General features: G+C 31.9%; 1 protein-coding gene and 1 pseudogene across 1 annotated transcript; both read left to right on the plus strand.

The window, feature by feature from the left end:
- Positions 1-396: 396 nt before the first annotated feature.
- On the plus strand, positions 397-2,325 carry LOC112728249 (F-box protein CPR1-like). The gene is made up of 2 exons (XM_029290841.2): positions 397-1,701; positions 1,979-2,325. Exons 1-2 carry the CDS (start codon positions 474-476, stop codon positions 2,002-2,004), a joined length of 1,254 nt encoding a protein of 417 aa, XP_029146674.1. The 5' UTR covers positions 397-473; the 3' UTR covers positions 2,005-2,325.
- Positions 2,326-14,300: 11,975 nt separating this feature from the next.
- Positions 14,301-18,318, plus strand: LOC112728250 (transketolase, chloroplastic-like; annotated as a pseudogene).
- Positions 18,319-18,324: the final 6 nt, after the last annotated feature.

The following is an 18,324-nucleotide window of genomic DNA, read 5'->3' on the forward strand; positions in this document are numbered from 1 at the left end:
TTTTGACAGAAAACTTTAAAGGACCTCACGGATATACATCTCACCTTGACTCACGGTTGAGAAAATGCATGTTTAAAAATTATTTTATACACTTTACCATTTTATATAATTTAAATAAAAAAAATATATTTTTCTATTTAATAAATCTAATATTATTATATTTAACTTTAAAAATAACAAAAATTATTAAAATTTATTATTATTTTTAGTTAATAATTTAATTTTTTTAATTTACTAATTCAACAATATATTTTAACTTATACTTTTAAATATTGAGATTAAATAATAATAAAAAATAATAAATTTTAATAATTTTTTACATTTCTTATTAACTTTTTAAAATAAATTAAACTTTTTTATTATTTAAAAAAAGTATTTTTTTTTTTTTCAATAGTCAATCCAAAGCTGACCCTTCCCTTCGTTTATGTTTTCAAAGCAATTTCATGTCCCGGGGTTGAGGGAAGAATTGCTACATGAATTGCGAAAAGCTCAGCAATCCAAGCATGGATAAGAAGAAGAAGCGGAAGCACATGGGGAACAAACCAAAAGAGGAATCTACCATGGAGAAGAAGAAGAATCACAAGAGCAAGAGCATTTACGACATCCTCTCTCTTGAACTGATTCACATAGTCCTAATGCGGGTGCCGATCAGACATCTCGCTCGCCTCAAGTGCGTTTCCAAGTTGTGGTACTCTCTAATTTCTGATCCCGACTTTGCGGAATTGCATTTTCACCACTCTCCCGTTGCCACCAACGCATGTTTCTTCATAGAAAACGAAGCTATGGTTTACTTTATTTACTTAGACGACAATGATGCATCACAAAAAGTGATGTCTCCCCCTTTCAAAAAGAAACCTTCTCATTTTGCGGTCTTGGGATCCTGCAGAGGCTTTATTCTGTCGTATCGAGACCCACATTTTCTTGTGGTATGGAACCTACTGACCGGATTCAGCAAAAGAATATCTTATTCTCATATTGTTGCTCGTCTTAAATACTATGTCGTTAGGCTTCCTTACAAGTTCCATCTCTATGGATTTGGTTATGATGCTTCACAGGATGACTACTTAGTTGTTGTAGCCTGGCAGGATAAGGATGACCATTATCACTTGGATTACTTGTCCTTGAGAACCAATTCATGGATTAATCTTGATGCTGCACTCTCTAATCTCTTGGGTTCTTATAACTGGAATCCACCTGGGTTGTTCTTTAATGGCACTATTCATTGGGTGCCTAGCGTTCTTGAAGCTTACAGGGATGTTATTCTTATCTTTGATCTGAAGGAGAGAACTTTCTCAACTTTATCTGCGCCGGAACAACCTGTAAAGAGTGCATGTTCCTATTCAATTCTCGCCGTACTAGGAGGCTGCCTGGGCTTGTATTATCGCAATTATGATAGCCGTAAAACTGAGATATGGGTGATGAAAGAATATAAAGTGCACTCAACTTGGACTCTCTATCAGATTCCTTGCGAAGTCTTTCAGCCGGTGTGCTTTTACAGTCATGGTGATATTATTGGAAGAGGTTATACTTTCTCTGATAAAAGAGGGTACTTCATACATAATGTCCGAGGAGACCTGCTCAAACATTTTAAAAATCTTTGTTGTCCCATCCGTAGAGCCTATGCTGTGTATACAGAGAGTCTCTTGCCACTCCCTAGCGACATTAAGGACAAGGACAAGAAGAATAAGAGGAAGGAAAACTGTATGTAAACTATTCTCCTATGCTTTGTAACAAGATATTCCTGATAGTTTTAGTTGCATTGTAATTAATGAATAAGTAATGTGTAATATGTATTATGCATCAAGTTGCAATCAAATGTCACTATAATCTATGGATATTGAATTTTGAATTTATCAACGCTTAGGGAATCATTAATCATTGTCTTGCTTCCTATAGTCTGGTCTTGTGGTGGGGTTTCGAAGTTTATATCTTTTTCATGTCTAAAGCTTTGACTTTTATCAGTTCTGCTTTTTTGCAGGCCATCAAATTCACCATCAAGTTTAACATCACCAAAGATTCAAACAAAGAAAGAAGAATGAGTAGCCAACATACAAGTGAACAACTTGCCATTTGGGGAAGAACATTTGAAAAGTGCAAATGAAGTTTAGTCTCTTTTTAAATCCAATATATCTTTTGAATCACATCTAATAGTAATATTTCTTAGTTGGTTATGCAAAACTTTATAGGTTTTATTTTGCAGATTACATAATATACTTCTTCTAATCTTACCTTTAGCATGGTTGTTTTTAGAAGTTCACTAGCAACTGATGGCAAACCCAAAAACAAAAAATTACAGTATATGAGAGTTGTTTTATTTTGAGTATATAAACTTGCTGCACCTTGTATGTCAAACTAGTAATCGACGGCTTTCGTGGCAGAGGGGCTTATCTCAACATGTTTTGAAAGAATAAGTACTCCTATAAATAGTTTCGCTTGCACTCTCCGGCTCTCTATTTTTATATAAAGATGAAGTACTTTTTCTTCATTTATTCATTTTGTTGTCTTATGTTAATTTAGCTTCAAATTTTATCATGTCAAAATCTTATGAACTCAATCCAAAACTTTGTAAATGTAGATTCTTTTTGAGATAATACGTTTCTTGTGCAGACTTAAGATGCAAAGTGTGGAGTCTCTTATAAAATTCCTAGTTGCCTCTGTGCTTATTTTATTAATCTTGTATCTAATTCAGTTTTAAACTACTGGGAGTAAAATAAATAGTGAATAGCTTTTGAGGAGAAGCAGAATTAGCATCAGTAATTTTAGCCATGAAAATCTTTCACATGCTATATTATTGTGCTGATTCTCATTGATTACTAACTCCAGTTAACACCTAGATTAGATTTAGCAGCATGCACAAGTGATGCCATAAATAAGAGAGATAGGATCAGGAGCTTACATTCAAGTGAACAAATTAGACATGTGATTTTATTTTGCTTTAAATTGTGATTTTCTTTCCAAATATGAAGGGAAAATAACTCAAGAACATCTGAAAATTGAAAATAGAGTTTAGCAACTTGTTAATCCAATATATTTTGAGTTTAATCCGATAGATATATTTCTTATATTATCTGTTTTATTTTCCGTCTCCTATATATGTTGAAAATTTTCATTTGCTTTTTATGTTTTGTCTGTGTAAATTTTTTTTCTTTTGCTGCATTATCATGATTAAGTTACTGGTTTTTGTTTTCTTACTACTAATCCCTCTGTTTAGATGATTATAAAAGGTTTACATAATTAATTGCCTTTTTTTTTCCTATGTTGTGGTTGGTAGAAACAATGTAATAATTGGTATATTTTCTAAACAGAATATCACATCTCAGTATGAGATTTGTGATGTGAATTGCATTTTGAGATGGTCAATTTGTATGTATTCTCTACCATATTCTTTTATTGATTTTTGAATGTATAAGCCGTAGATTTTTAATTCAGATTTCTATTTCAGTTTTTTGGTTAATTTTCTATGTGCTTAAAGTGTGCGAGAAATTTAGTATTACCTTTTAAAAATTTTGTGTACATTTAAGTACAAAAATTTTCTGCACATGATTTTCCTTTCAACTATAAATGTGAAAAACCGGGACGTTTGAAAGTGCAAATATAGCTTCCTCTAGTTATAGCTTCCTCTAGTTAAATCTAATCTGTTATATTAAATGCTTTATCTTTATTCAATATTTTCTTGGTTGCATTATCATATCTATCCCACATCAATATGAAATTTAAAATGTAAACAAATTGTTAATTTGTCAATTCAGTTTGGTCTTAGTAGTAAGTATTTCAGTATTTTGTTTGTTGGGATTACAGTTAGGATCTTTGTTAGGCTTAGCCACTTGAATTCTTAATTGTTCATAGAGCATGTGCTCGTAGGTCTTTCTATCATGGCAGGTTAATTGAACCATGTTAAGTTTTCTGTTTTCATCTTATATTTTGTTGTATCAGTAATGAAACGTTGTAGCATGTTGATATAGTTTCTATAGTGGTGTAAATTTTACATTTTTATGTATGACTTTCAACGTTATTTTGTTAGGTACTTCCTAGTTTTAGGATTAGCTTTTAGATATATTTTTATTAAATACAATTCTGAACTTTTAATCTGGGGTGTGGACACTAAAAACAGTCTTGTGTCTCTTTGCTCTTCTTTGCCCTGTTTTTCCTAGATCTCTATAAGTATCATAACAAAATGAAGACATAACTTGCTATGTGTAACAAAAAATGAAAGCTATTTCACTCTGAAATTAAAAGGGAAGAAAAGAGGGGATTTATGAGCAGAATTAGATACAAATAAATGTTTAAGACTGGAATGTTAAATATGCCTTTCTTAATATTAGGGATAATTTTATATTTGATTTTTCCTCAATTTTTTTCTTGGTCATTTAAGATTATATGGATCAAGAGCATGGAGCTATGATTGTTATATCTAGTTTAAGGGCTCCATATTATGATGAAAAAGTCAAGCAAGTTATTCTGGTGTGGAAGAACTGGAGATGAGGTGAATAATATCTCGGACTATACTGCTATGTGTTTAATGTACATTTTATTGGCTTGTTTAATTTAACATGCGTTTTATCTTCACCTTTCTTCCATAGAGAGCAACTAACCGAATTTTGGGGGGTGAACCTAAAGTACGGTCCTATTCATGTATTAAGTGCTCAATGAATATGTTTTTGCTTGTTTTGTTTATTTGTTATGTATGTTCCTTCATTTCACTTTGAAATTTATGCTAGTGTCCAGAAAAAGCTAACCATATAGGAAAGAAGATCATGCTTTAAATTCACACTGTTTAATACTTTGTCCAAAGTGTAACATAGAGGAATCCTTTGAAACATAGGTCTATTTTATATATTTTAGAGTTTAGATTGATCAAGAGTAAACAATTTTGATGACCTAATACTTTACTCGATGCAGCAAAAGGCAGAGAAAAAACCTGTAGCAAGATAAAAAAAAAAAAAACAAAAACAGCCACATCTACCACCACTATAAAATCACTTAACTGCCAGAAATTCCAATATGAACAACTATAGTTATTCTCAAATAAACTTATTTTGGCTGGTAATTTTGCCTGCATCTCTCAGGAACCTAGACATAGGAGTATCTTATTTTTGGCTACTTCGATAGTTTTTTATTTGGATGTATAGATCTAACACTAGTCAGTAGTCATTGTATGATATTGTACTATTGTATGCTATGTCAATAACTTAACAGTAAAGATTCAATCCGGTCTTTATCTATAATTACTCAAACTTTTTATTTTAGAACAATGCAATTCCTTTGGTAAAATGTCGGTTAAATTAAATAATAACGAAAATTAATTTTGTGTGAATTTTATTTGTAATTTGTGGGAGTTTTAAAATATCTGTTTGAAGTCATCTTTGCTTTATCTATGAATCTTTCATTGTTGTTAAACATGGTGTAGTATCCACGGTATGTTATCATCTTATATCTCTTCTCAGATAATTATCTCATACTCAATAAATTGTAATCAAGTTCAGGAGCATAGAATACATCAAAAATATAACTTAGAAAACTATTCTTCAATCTAATTAGTATTTATCTTTTTTCTTCAATAGGGATCTTTGTACTATTACCAAACTTCAATAGTAGTTTAACTGAATCATCTAATGAAAAAAATAACTCCTTTCTATAAGACATATGATTACTACAGGCACTATCCAAGTGCCGTATATTTTCATCTTCAGCACATGAATTACTTGTAAAAAATAAAGATTTGAGCAGTCGGATTATCATCAGTATTTTAATGCTCTGCAATATGTACTTGATTGTTATTCATCATTTTAAATCCACAATCTGCTACTTTGTGTCCATATTTTTCATAATGAAAGCAGTTGAAATTAGGGACTAATTTGGTACATCTACAATGATGACATAATGGATGACACGTGGACGAATACGGTTGCGACACGTGGTACAAACAGACACGTGGCCAAATAGCATTGTGACACGTGGCACAACCATCCACATCAGCATGCCACATGTCACTGGTCAACACATCATCATACCATTACACGTGGCCAAATCATGGAGTGACACGTGTCATTAACGGTCACATCATCAAGCCATGTCATTAACGTGTCATTAATGGAAAATGGGTCAGGACTAATATGGTGCATTTTTGTCAATCTCAGGGACGTAATTGGTGCAATTGGAATCTCAGGACGATTTCAGTGGACGACGACAATCTCAGAGACCATTTTGGGGTTTAACTCCCTTTCTACACCAACTTATCCAAGTTGGGGATTCTTGACGTATACCATCGTCCAGCTTGCGGAGGCATATTAAACCAATCTCCATCAACCCAACATATTAACAACACAAAAGATATTTAATAAGTAGTTGAGAGTTAGTAATTAGTATATGAATATTTATAAAATTAGTTGGTAATTTCCATATAAATAGCATGTTCTTATCATGTAAAATACAACTTCAATACATATTTATCATGTTCTTTAGTGCTATTCTCTGCCTTTTTCTTGTTAGTTTTCTTCAATTCTCTTTGTGGAACCATTCCTTCTGAGTTGGGTGAATTCGAGAATCTAACCTTTCTTTCGCTTGCTTCAAACCGAATCGAAGGTCCAATACCACAACAGTTAAGGAATTTAAGAGACCTACAAGAACTACATCTCTCAAATAATTTGATCAATGGTACAATCCCGTCTAGTTTAGGCCGATTGGGAAACCTGACTCTCTCTCACTTGCTTCAAACCAAATTGAAGGTCACATGCTTCAAAATCTTGGGAATTTAAAGAGTTTAAAAAAACTCTATTTCTCAAATAATTCACTCTCAGGTTCAATCCCTTTAACTCTATGTCAATTGGGAAATTTATCTTATCTCTACCTTGATTCAAACCAAATAGAAGGACAAACACCACCAGAGATAGGGAGTTTAGAAGCACTAGCAGTATTAAATCTTTCATCTAACTCTTTTTTTTGTCCAATTCCTTCTCAAGTCGGAGCTTAATTTTCTTACAAGAGTTATATATAGAATTCAATCAAATAAATAGTTCTATACGAATTTGGTTAGCGGAACTACCTTGTATCTTTCTCACAAGAAGATATCTAGTGTTATTCTATCTGAACTGTTCAAGTTACCCTTGTCTTCTCTGCATCTTTCAACCAATCAATTAGTTGGGCATATACCATTTGAGATGAGGAATTCCATTAGCCTTTGTTATGTAGACCTTTCCAATAATAAGCTAGAAGGATTTATCCCATCTCCTAGAGTAAACTGTTTCCTAGCAAGAGTTAATTTAAGCAATAACAAGCTAAAGTGGAGGCATTCCTGTCCAAATTGGTTTTGTTAACATCCTTGATGTTAGTCACAATTTTCTGAGTGGTAAAGTACCTTCTTTACTTGTTAGTGATGATGCTTCTTAGTCACAAACAGATATAGGTCGTATATTAGCAAGTTTGGATCTTAGCTACAACCATCTCTCAGGTGGCTTACCAATTGAACTTGCAAATTTACTTCATATAAACGTGTCATTCAATTTCTTTTAAGTGTTCAAAAGGCTTCAAAGTTTTCCATAGAATCACTAATTGGTAACACTCCTAATTTCCCTTCTTGTTCTTCTCAAGTCCAAAAAACTAACAAGGCTAAACACTTCATTGTAATTATTCTTCCTGTTAGTTGCATCCTCCTTATCATTTGTCTGTTCATATTGTATTTTACTCTGTCTACCAATAAAATCAAAATTGAACAAAGACAAGCCAAAAATGGAGACTTGTTTTGTATATGGAACTATGATGGTAGAATTGCATTTTAAGACATCATTGAAGCAACAAATAACTTTGACTTCCAGTACTGTATTGGTACTGGGGCATATGGTAGTATTTATAGAGCACAATTACCAAGTGGAAAAGTTGTTGCATTGAAGAAACTTCAACAAAGCGAATCTCAAAACATATCCTTCAATGAAAGCTTCCGCAACGAAGTGAAGATGTTAACAGAAATCCGTCATAGAAAAATCGTGAAACTTCATGGCTTTTGCCTTCACAATCAATGCAAGTTTGGTTTATGAATACATGGAAAGAGGCAGCTTATTTCATGTCTTAATCATGTTTGTTAGTTTTAAGATGAATGATTAACAGGGTCTACTCCATTTCCTATCAGCACTTGTTTTTCTCCTGTAACACTAGATTCAAGTTACAACTTGTTGAATGGAAGCATAATTTCTTAAACTGGTTATGTTGTTAACCTTAACTATAGTCATAGTTTGGATCTTAAACCTTTCATATAACGTGCTAATCCTAGATACATAAACCTTTCATACAATTCCTCCCTTGACTTTTCTAAGAAATCATGGACTCAAAAGTGGCAGTTACTTGATTATTGTTCCTTCAAGAAGAGTCCTTAGTCGGTTGCATTGAAGATATTTTGGTTATAAAAGGTAGAAAATTTGAAGGAAAAACAGTTAAGAGTGGAGACTAGTGGTAAAATTGTTACATTGAAAAAACATCACCAAAATTACACTTCTCCATTATACCACACATTCATACACTTAATCCATTATTTCCATCAATTACACTATCTCAAACTCCATAACCATTACACAAATAAACATAAACATTCCGTTAATTCATTATGATTTCTTATCAAAATTCCAACTATTAGAATTGAATGGACTAACTCATCTCAAAAGTTAGCTAAAGAGGGGAGGGATGTCATTCACTTATAAATGTTCTAAAATCTTAATTCTTAAGAGATGTAAAACTTGTAATAATAGTATAATACCAACCTTGTTACGTATTATTTACTTGACTTGATTTCCATCTAATATTTCTTTCTATGTTAACCTTTTTATTTTTAACCTCCATCTATTACTATTAGTTACATATTATTTCTTTCTATTAGCTTTCTCCTCTATTGATTAATCAAGTGAAAACCAAGCACACTTTGCAATGGATAATACTTTTAGCTTTCATATCTCTCTTAATTGTCTTCATTAGTTTACTAGTTTGTTTAAATAAGTATCGGAGTTTCAAATCTCACCTTATGCATACAGCAATTCATTAGCCAACGACAAATCCTTAAATAGAGTTTGGATCCGCGACAAATTAGTACTTTATCTACCAAACTGAAAATACCGTGAAAAATAAAAAAACTGTCTTCTATGACAGATATTAGTCCGTCCGTTAATTCATCAAATGATTCATTTTTTCCCCTTAAATCAGAATCAGCACCATATTCTCTGAGTAGCAATACTACTTCAAGTTGCAAAGATATCAGGGTGATGATGTGAGACTTAAGAAAAGAGTTTGAAACACAACCTTCTCTCGTTAATTTTGTTTATTCCATGTTGTGATTTGAGGACAAAATAACTAGATTGTACTTATCCCCTTTTAGTTTTCCTATGTTACTTGCCTACTTGGTGTGATGTAGCATGGAAGTGAAGAAGTCATTTTTTATTTATTTTGTCCTTATGTTCAACATGGAAAGAGATTATTATAAATGTAAGAAATTCTTACTCTATAAAGGATATCTTTGTGTAACAAATTCAATTTATTTCTTTATTATCTCAGCATAAAAAGGCATGCATTAGATATGAAGAATAAACAAAAAAGAATATTATATATTTTATGATAGATATACTGTATTTATTTTTATACAATTTTTTTTTAAAATAAATTTACGCCCTAATATTTTTATATTCATCATTTTAGAGCAACCTCTAAAATCCTCCTTCATATAAAAAATAAAATAAAATTCTACCGAATATAATAGTACTTTGATTGATATATTTTTATTAAATAAAGATTTTGCTAACATGCGTTTTAAAAATATATTTTAAAAGTATTATTAAAAGTAATTTAATAAAGTTATTAGTAAAAAAAATTAAATAACGTTTCATACATTTTTAAATATATATATATATATATATATATATATATATATATATATATATTCTTAGAATTCTTAGAATAAAAATGAAAGCATTTTTTATATAGAAATGAAAACTATTGATGGAACAAGAAATCTATGCATATCACCGCTGGCTAATTTTTGTTCATTTAAACTAATTTATTATCTCAGTTATAGTTTTTGTCCTTGAAAAGAAGGGACATATTTTGGATACAGTTTTGTTAAGTAGATAATGATTTTTTTAAATAATGTAAAAATTTTAAATTTGATTTAATAAAATAAAAAAATATTTTATTTTTAATTATATTTTAAATTTTAATATTAAAATAATTATTTATATATTTAATAAATTAAACATTTAATTATTATTAACGGTACATAAATAAAATAAATAAAAAAATAATTATTTAATTAAAAATAATTAACATAATTATCTACATACCTCTTTAATTGAATATTATCCGACATATCTATTATGTAAATTATTTAGTATTTTTATTGTCCCTATATATATATATATATATATATATTTGGATAATATTGACCTACACAAAAGTGTTATGTAAAGCAAGGAATTCAAGGATCACCGATCAGGTTTCTATAAAGTCATTTTCTCATGAAAATGAAATTTGTAAGTGCTTATATCAGCATGAAGTTATCGCAAATGAGAACTTCTTGAGAGTACCAATTATATAAAAAAAAAAAAAAGAAAAAAAAGAAAAAAAAAATTCGTGGTCAAGAATAAAGGTTGGTCCAAAGTCTGTCTCTCTTTATTATTGGCGAATTAAAAACCTCTATTCTTTTTATATTCAATTCCAAAAACGTCAAGCACTGTCTAGAATATATTCCTTTGCACCAAAATTATTACAAGATTAACATAAAATAGAAGCCAAAGTTGAATTAATGATGTCCTTGCTTTTTGCTTTTGTTCTACTTTCCCTCAGTTATATAGGATCTATTGATCTAAGCTGTATTATCAGGTGTGACTAGCAATTAATAAAAAATTTATATGTTTGGATTGGTATAGACGATTTCTTATTCTTTTTAATTTACTTTTTAATTTTATATTTTTACAATAAATAAATTATTAATTTTAAATTTTCAATCAAAATATATTGAATTACTTTGTGTAAAAATTATTGTTATATTATTTTAAAAAAAAATTCTATTAATACCTATATAAATATTTTTTTTCACAAAAACTAATAAATAAAGATACGTGAGAATGGAAGTGAGAACAGAAAAATACCAACCCACAAAATTCCATTGCTATTCTTATAAGGAGGCTGCAAGAATTTAATTATTTAATAGCTAGAAACCAATATATAATACATTATTACACTGTATTCTATTCTTAATATGAGCTCATATATTATTAATATTTTTTCCACTCAAATACACACCCATGCAACGAATCAATACACTAATAACTTTGTACTAAATTGAAAGGTAGTTGTACTGACCCTTGTGATTCTCATAGGCCATATCTAATCGATGTGGGGCAAAGATTATTTTAATGTAGAAGCAGCATAAATAATTTGTTCTACATTAATTATGTGTATTAAGTATGTACTAATTGATTAATGAGTAAATGATCAAATTAGTCTTTGAAAGATCACTCGTTCTTTAAATTGGTTCTTGAAATATTTTTTTAATTAAATTTGTCTTTTAAAAATTTTAAATTAATCATGTTAGTTCTTTTGTCACTTTTTTTGTTGATGATGCTAAAATTTGCTAATGTAACACGTTAAGTGATACTCCAACACATACTTAAGAGTCTTAATTGACTATTAACATAATAAATTTATGAAATTAGATCAAATCAATACCTAATTGAGAGAAGAACTTGAGACATTGAAATCCCTCAATTCGGGATTGATTTGATCTAATTTCATAAACTAATCATGTTAATAGTCAATTAAGACTCCCAGATGTGTGTTGGGTGTCGCAACAAAAAAAGTAATGGAAGTACTAATATGATTATTTTAAAATCTTTAAAGGACGAATTAAATTTAAAAAATCTTCTGGAGACCAATTTAAAAAACGAGTGATTTTTTAGGGACTAATTTAACCATTTACTCATTGATTAATTGATGATATACATTGAAACATTATTGTTTAATTAAATATTTATGTCTACATGACTTGTAAACAATAATTTATAGAGTAAAATATTGTAATTAATATGATAGTATATACTTCAGTAGTTATCTAAATTTTTTTCTTTGCAACGATAAGGAAAGTTATATCCTTATAATTTTTGTAGTAACACCTTTCACTGGATTTGACAAGCTACTTTCACCCAAAAATAATCCTTATAATTTCAATATGAAAACATTGAATTTTTTGAATGACATATACACTTGTATTTCAACGACCAACCAACAAAGTTTTATGATGTCAACAAATAACAAATCTTAAATTCAAAGTAAATACTTACATTCCTGATATTGACCAACCTTCTTTACCAACAACAATGGCAGTTGCCACGTGCAAGCTTCCTTAAACATCGTTGTAACCTTGTAAAAATAGAGAAATGAATAGAAGAATAGGAATAGGAATAGGTTTTTTTTTTTTTGGTGACAGGAATAGGAATAGGTTAATACGCATGTATTGGTGACGATAATAATGATGCATCTGAAGGGTATTTTTGGTATTAAGACAAAATAATTGAGCAGCATCTAAGCCTAGTTTCCGTGGTCAAATTTAACTATTCCACCATATAAATCACACACATATATCCACTCATAATAACAATATAAGTGATATTACTTATAGAAAATATATTTATATGGCATTTTTTAAAAATATTTGTTCAAATAGTATATTATCAACAATCATTTTTTATATGGCTTTTCTCCCCCAAACCCCAACATGCACCAAACACAAACGTCCAAATTGACACCAACTCCATGATATGATTAGAAGAATTAAATTTAAAAATTGATGATTTTAATATATTGCCATTACATTCAATGTATTTCAAAATTAAAAATATTAACATTTCTTACTTGTGGTATTATTAATAAGACCTGTTTGAAAGGTTACTTGAAATTAAATTGTTTTTGAGTTCGAACGTGAGTTAGCAAGAATTTTAAGTAAAATTTTATTAAATTAAGACTTAAATATATTTAAAAAGTATAATAAAATAGATAAATTATTTTTTAAATAGTCATTTTATTTTTATTAATGGATAATTATTTCTTTAATTTTAAGATCTTCTCTTTAGATGGGATAACAATAAAAAAAAAATTTATAAAAAATATTATATATTTAGATAAATAAAATTGGATTTTTAATAAACTTTTATTCTTAATGAATCTGGCTTCATTTTGAGTTAAGATATGAACAAGATCCATATCAATTAATACATTTCAATAAAATATAAGCATAATCACTCGTTAGTATAGATGATCATTTTGGCATTTTTAATTATAATAAAATATGGATGCGACAAAACTAATTATAATAGGTTGAAACTAATTCGATACCAACAAAAAGTTAGAAACATGAAAGAAAAGAAAAAGATATATATGATGGTGGAGGTAGAGGGAGAAGAGAAAAGAGAATGAAAAATTTGGTGGTTTAATGATAAAGAACATACATGAACAAATTAAAGGGTTACCGAGTTAGCTCCTAATTAATGTTTGATTAATTTTGTTAAATAATTATTTTTGCGTATCAATATAATTTTAGTATGTTATACCGTTTAGTCAATATTTAAATTTTTAGTAGTGAAATATGTTTTTTTTTTTTCGTTTTATTGAACTAAAAATTTAAAAATAATAGTTAAAAACCGTTAAATAAAATTTTATTAAATTTTTGGTTAAATTTTTATAATCTAAAAGTTTCATTAAACTTTCATATTAAATAAAATTTTAAGGTAAAAGTTTACATGCAATTGTCTTCATATAAAATTAATATTTAAGAATCGTTATATAATTTAATAAATTTGACTAAATCATAATCTAATCATTTTTAATTATCAACTTCACATAAAAATAATTATATGTAAGTCTTGATCAAATATTAATTTGATTGTTATCTATTGTTTTTCGTTAAAATATTAAATTTTTTAAAAAAATATTTACTTTTATATTTAATAATTTGAAACAAATATTCAAATTTCAAAATGATTTTTTTTATAAAAACTACTAATAAAAAACTTAATTGAAAATAAGTGCCAAATCTTGGGTATATTTTGGTTTATTTTATATATATTTTTTTAGAAACCGTTTTCGTTGATTGATATTGATTATTATTCCTTTCTGCATCCAAATATATATATTATTAATTTATTATTATTTGTTATCTTTCTGAAATCGAAAAATAATAATTTATTATTTAATTAAGATTTTCTCTCTAAAGGAACAGTGCAATAGTCCGGTGTGGGCGACAACTTCAACGATCCCTCTCTCTCTCTCTCTCTACAAAACCCAAACATGGACCCTTCACCATCGCCAGCTTCTTCTTCTTCTTCTCTCTTTCTCTATCTCACTCTCTCACACTCGCACACCAACCAACCATGGCATCTTCCTCTCTCTCCATCTCCCAATCCATCCTCTCCCGTCCCGCCTCCTCATCCCGCCGCTCTTCCCTCCCCTCATTTTCCGGCCTCCGCCCAACCGCCTCATCTAACCCGACCCAACCCGCAATCTCCCTCCGCCGCATCCCCCAATCTCCGCCCTCAAGGTCTCCGCTTCCTCCTCCTCCGCCGTCGATACCGTCGACCGCACAGCCGCCGACCCCGCCATCGTTGAGAAGTCGGTCAACACGATCCGGTTCCTCGCAATCGATGCCGTTGAGAAAGCGAATTCGGGTCACCCGGGTCTTCCCATGGGTTGCGCCCCGATGGGTCACGTGCTCTATGACGAGGTTATGAGGTACAACCCGAAGAATCCGAAATGGTTCAACCGTGATCGCTTTGTTCTCTCCGCTGGACATGGTTGCATGCTTCAGTATGCGTTGCTTCACCTTGCTGGCTATGATAGCGTCAAGGTTAGTGTCATCGTTGTGTGTTTGTGTTTTGTTGAAAGGTTTGAAATTTTCATGTTGGTTTGTTTGGATCTGTTGCAAAGTTTGTTGCTTTGTGTATTTTATCTTACTTTTTAACTTTTCGTTATTGGAATCTCTATCTGAGTTTTCACCCTTTTGTCTGGTGCTTTTGATCTGAATGATTTTTTCTTTTTTAAATTTATGATCTGTGTTGAATGGATCTGCGTGCAAGGTTTTGGTTTGCATACTTTTCAGTTCTGTTACTATGATTTGAGTATGTTACTGTGGAAGATGAAGTAAGGTGATACAATCATGTAGGGAGTGTCACAATTGAAGGTGGTCTTTTTGGAGTTTTGTGTCATTTTTGTTAGAGGTAGACTGAGAATAATAGTGACAGCTTCATTGAGAGGGAATTTAGTTTGGGATAGAGAAGACTACTACTTTTCAATCCCCTTTGGTGACCCCACCTAGTGAGAAACTTCTTAGTTGATATTTGTTGTTTATGATTGTTTTTTTAGTTTAATTATTTATGTGTGTCTGTTTCTTTCCTGGTGTGTTGTTTAGCTTGGTGTCCGTGGAAATTCATTTAGACTCATTGTTGAACAAGCAATCTTCTTTCTTTTTGTTTTGTTTAATACAAGGCTGGCCTATTGTTTGGCTTAATTCTGGTTGGATATTAACGGTGAGCTTTCATGGGGTTTAATTTTTAGGAGGAGGATTTGAAGCAATTCCGCCAGTGGGAAAGCAGGACCCCGGGACACCCTGAGAATTTCGAGACACCTGGAATTGAAGTTACAACAGGTTAGACATAATTTGAGTTTATATACTAGCTGACTCTAATTTGGCTTTTCAGTATGTTTAATTTACCTATCTATTCTTGTATTTTGTCCAGGTCCTCTTGGTCAGGGTATTGCCAATGCTGTGGGTTTGGCCCTCGCAGAGAAGCACTTGGCTGCGAGATTTAATAAGCCTGACAATGAGATTGTTGATCATTACACGTAAAATACCCTTAATCCTCACCTCTTCCACTTCTAAAAATTATGAGATTGTGTGGCTGTGGCATTTCGTTAATGGCATTTGTTATTTCATGAAGGTATGCTATATTGGGTGATGGTTGTCAGATGGAGGGAATTGCAAATGAAGCATGCTCACTTGCTGGCCACTGGGGATTAGGGAAGCTAATAGCATTCTATGATGACAATCACATTTCTATTGATGGTAACACTGAAATTGCATTCACCGAGAGTGTTGATAGACGATTTGAGGGACTTGGATGGCATGTTATTTGGGTAAAGAATGGAAACAATGGTTATGATGAAATTCGTGCTGCCATCAAGGAGGCAAAGGCTGTGAAAGACAGACCCACACTAATCAAGGTTGGTTTAATATGGCTAACATTGGACCTAGATTTCTAGTATATAATTATAATAACAAGCAAAATCTGCCTTACAGTCAACTGATATTGAGGTTTCTCTCTTTACAAAAAAATATTGATTTGATTATTTTAAATAATTTCCTAACATGCTGAAGTTGGTAAATGTGAAATTAATGTCTGTGTACTTTGTATGTGTGCAAGTGGTTTTTAACAGTTTTATTGATTAGTCTTTGTCCGGTTTTACCTATTCCACAGGTCACGACCACAATTGGTTATGGTTCTCCTAACAAGGCTAACTCCTACAGTGTGCACGGAAGTGCATTGGGTGCCAAAGAAGTTGAGGCTACAAGGCAGAACCTTGGATGGGCACATGAGCCTTTCCATGTGCCCGAGGATGTCAAAAAGTATGGATAATAGGGTTTAAATATTTCTCTCTTTCCTTTTTAACAGTTGATTTTATATGGTACTGAACAAGAATCGTTTGCCTGTGTTACCAGGCACTGGAGTCGTCACATCCCTGAGGGTGCTGCACTTGAAGCCGAGTGGAATAAAAAGTTTGCCGAATATGAGAAGAAATACAAGGAGGAAGCTGCAGAACTGAAGTGTATTATCAATGGAGAATTTCCTGCTGGATGGGAGAAAGCACTTCCAGTGAGTTAATTCTAAACTACTTCTGATGTCTATGAGTATCTTGGTTTTAAATATGATATTTTGTTATTAAATTTTAATGGACACTTGTGTTTATGATCTTAAAACTATTATTCAAATATCGAAGTAATGGAATTTGGCTGTTGATGTCCATAACATTGATGCTTGTCACCCTTCCAATTTGATTTCAGACATACACCCCCGAGACCCCAGGTGATGCCACCAGAAATCTCTCTCAGCACAACCTTAATGCCCTTGCAAAGGTTCTTCCCGGTCTGCTTGGTGGTAGTGCGGATCTTGCATCCTCCAACATGACCTTGATGAAAATGTTTGGGAACTTCCAAAAGGACACTCCTGCTGAGCGTAATATTAGATTTGGCGTCAGAGAACATGGCATGGGAGCAATCAGCAACGGCATTGCTCTACACAGCCCTGGCCTGATTCCTTACTGTGCAACTTTCTTTGTTTTCACCGACTACATGAGAGCTGCCATAAGGCTTTCTGCCCTGTCTCAGGCTGGTGTTATTTATGTGATGACCCATGATTCAATAGGACTCGGAGAGGATGGGCCGACCCACCAACCTATTGAGCACCTGGCAAGCTTCCGGGCAATGCCTAATGTTTTGATGCTTCGTCCTGCTGATGGTAATGAAACTGCCGGATCATACAAAGTTGCCGTGCTTAACAGGAAGAGACCCTCTATCCTCGCCCTTTCTAGGCAAAAGTTGCCCAATCTTCCTGGAACTTCTATTGAAGGAGTCGGGAAGGGTGGATACACCATCTCAGACAACTCAACAGGCAATAAGCCTGATGTCATTTTGATTGGAACTGGTTCCGAATTGGAGATTGCCGCCAAGGCTGCTGATGATCTCAGAAAGGAAGGTAAGGCTGTTAGAGTCGTTTCGTTCGTTTCATGGGAACTTTTCAACGAGCAATCGGAAGCATACAAGGAGAGTGTTCTCCCTGCTGCTGTTTCAGCTAGAGTTAGCATTGAGGCAGGATCAACATTTGGGTGGGAGAGAATCATTGGAAGCAAAGGAAAAGCAATAGGCATTGATCGATTCGGAGCTAGTGCCCCAGCAGGAAAAATATACAAAGAGTTTGGCATTACAAAGGAAGCTGTTATTGCTGCAGCAAAATCACTTATCTAAGATGTATTAGTTTCTTAATTTTTGTTTTTGCCTTGGTTTGAGTTGATGTTTACATTGAGAGGGGAATTTGCATGAGGCATGTTTAAAGGGCATTCCTTCACTTGAATAAGGAATATATTAGGTTACAGATGCTTGTGATTCTCATTTGAGTTTCTTAGATCAAAGCAGGAGATGGAAGTATGAACTTGTAATAACACTTTGAACAGTTGAGTTATGCATTTGCCACACGGTCAAAATCAATGATTCTCATTGAATAACATTCATGGTGGTTCATCTGATTTGGT

Source organism: Arachis hypogaea, chromosome 12 (assembly GCF_003086295.3).
Source record: "Arachis hypogaea cultivar Tifrunner chromosome 12, arahy.Tifrunner.gnm2.J5K5, whole genome shotgun sequence".
Lineage (NCBI taxonomy): Eukaryota > Viridiplantae > Streptophyta > Magnoliopsida > Fabales > Fabaceae > Arachis > Arachis hypogaea.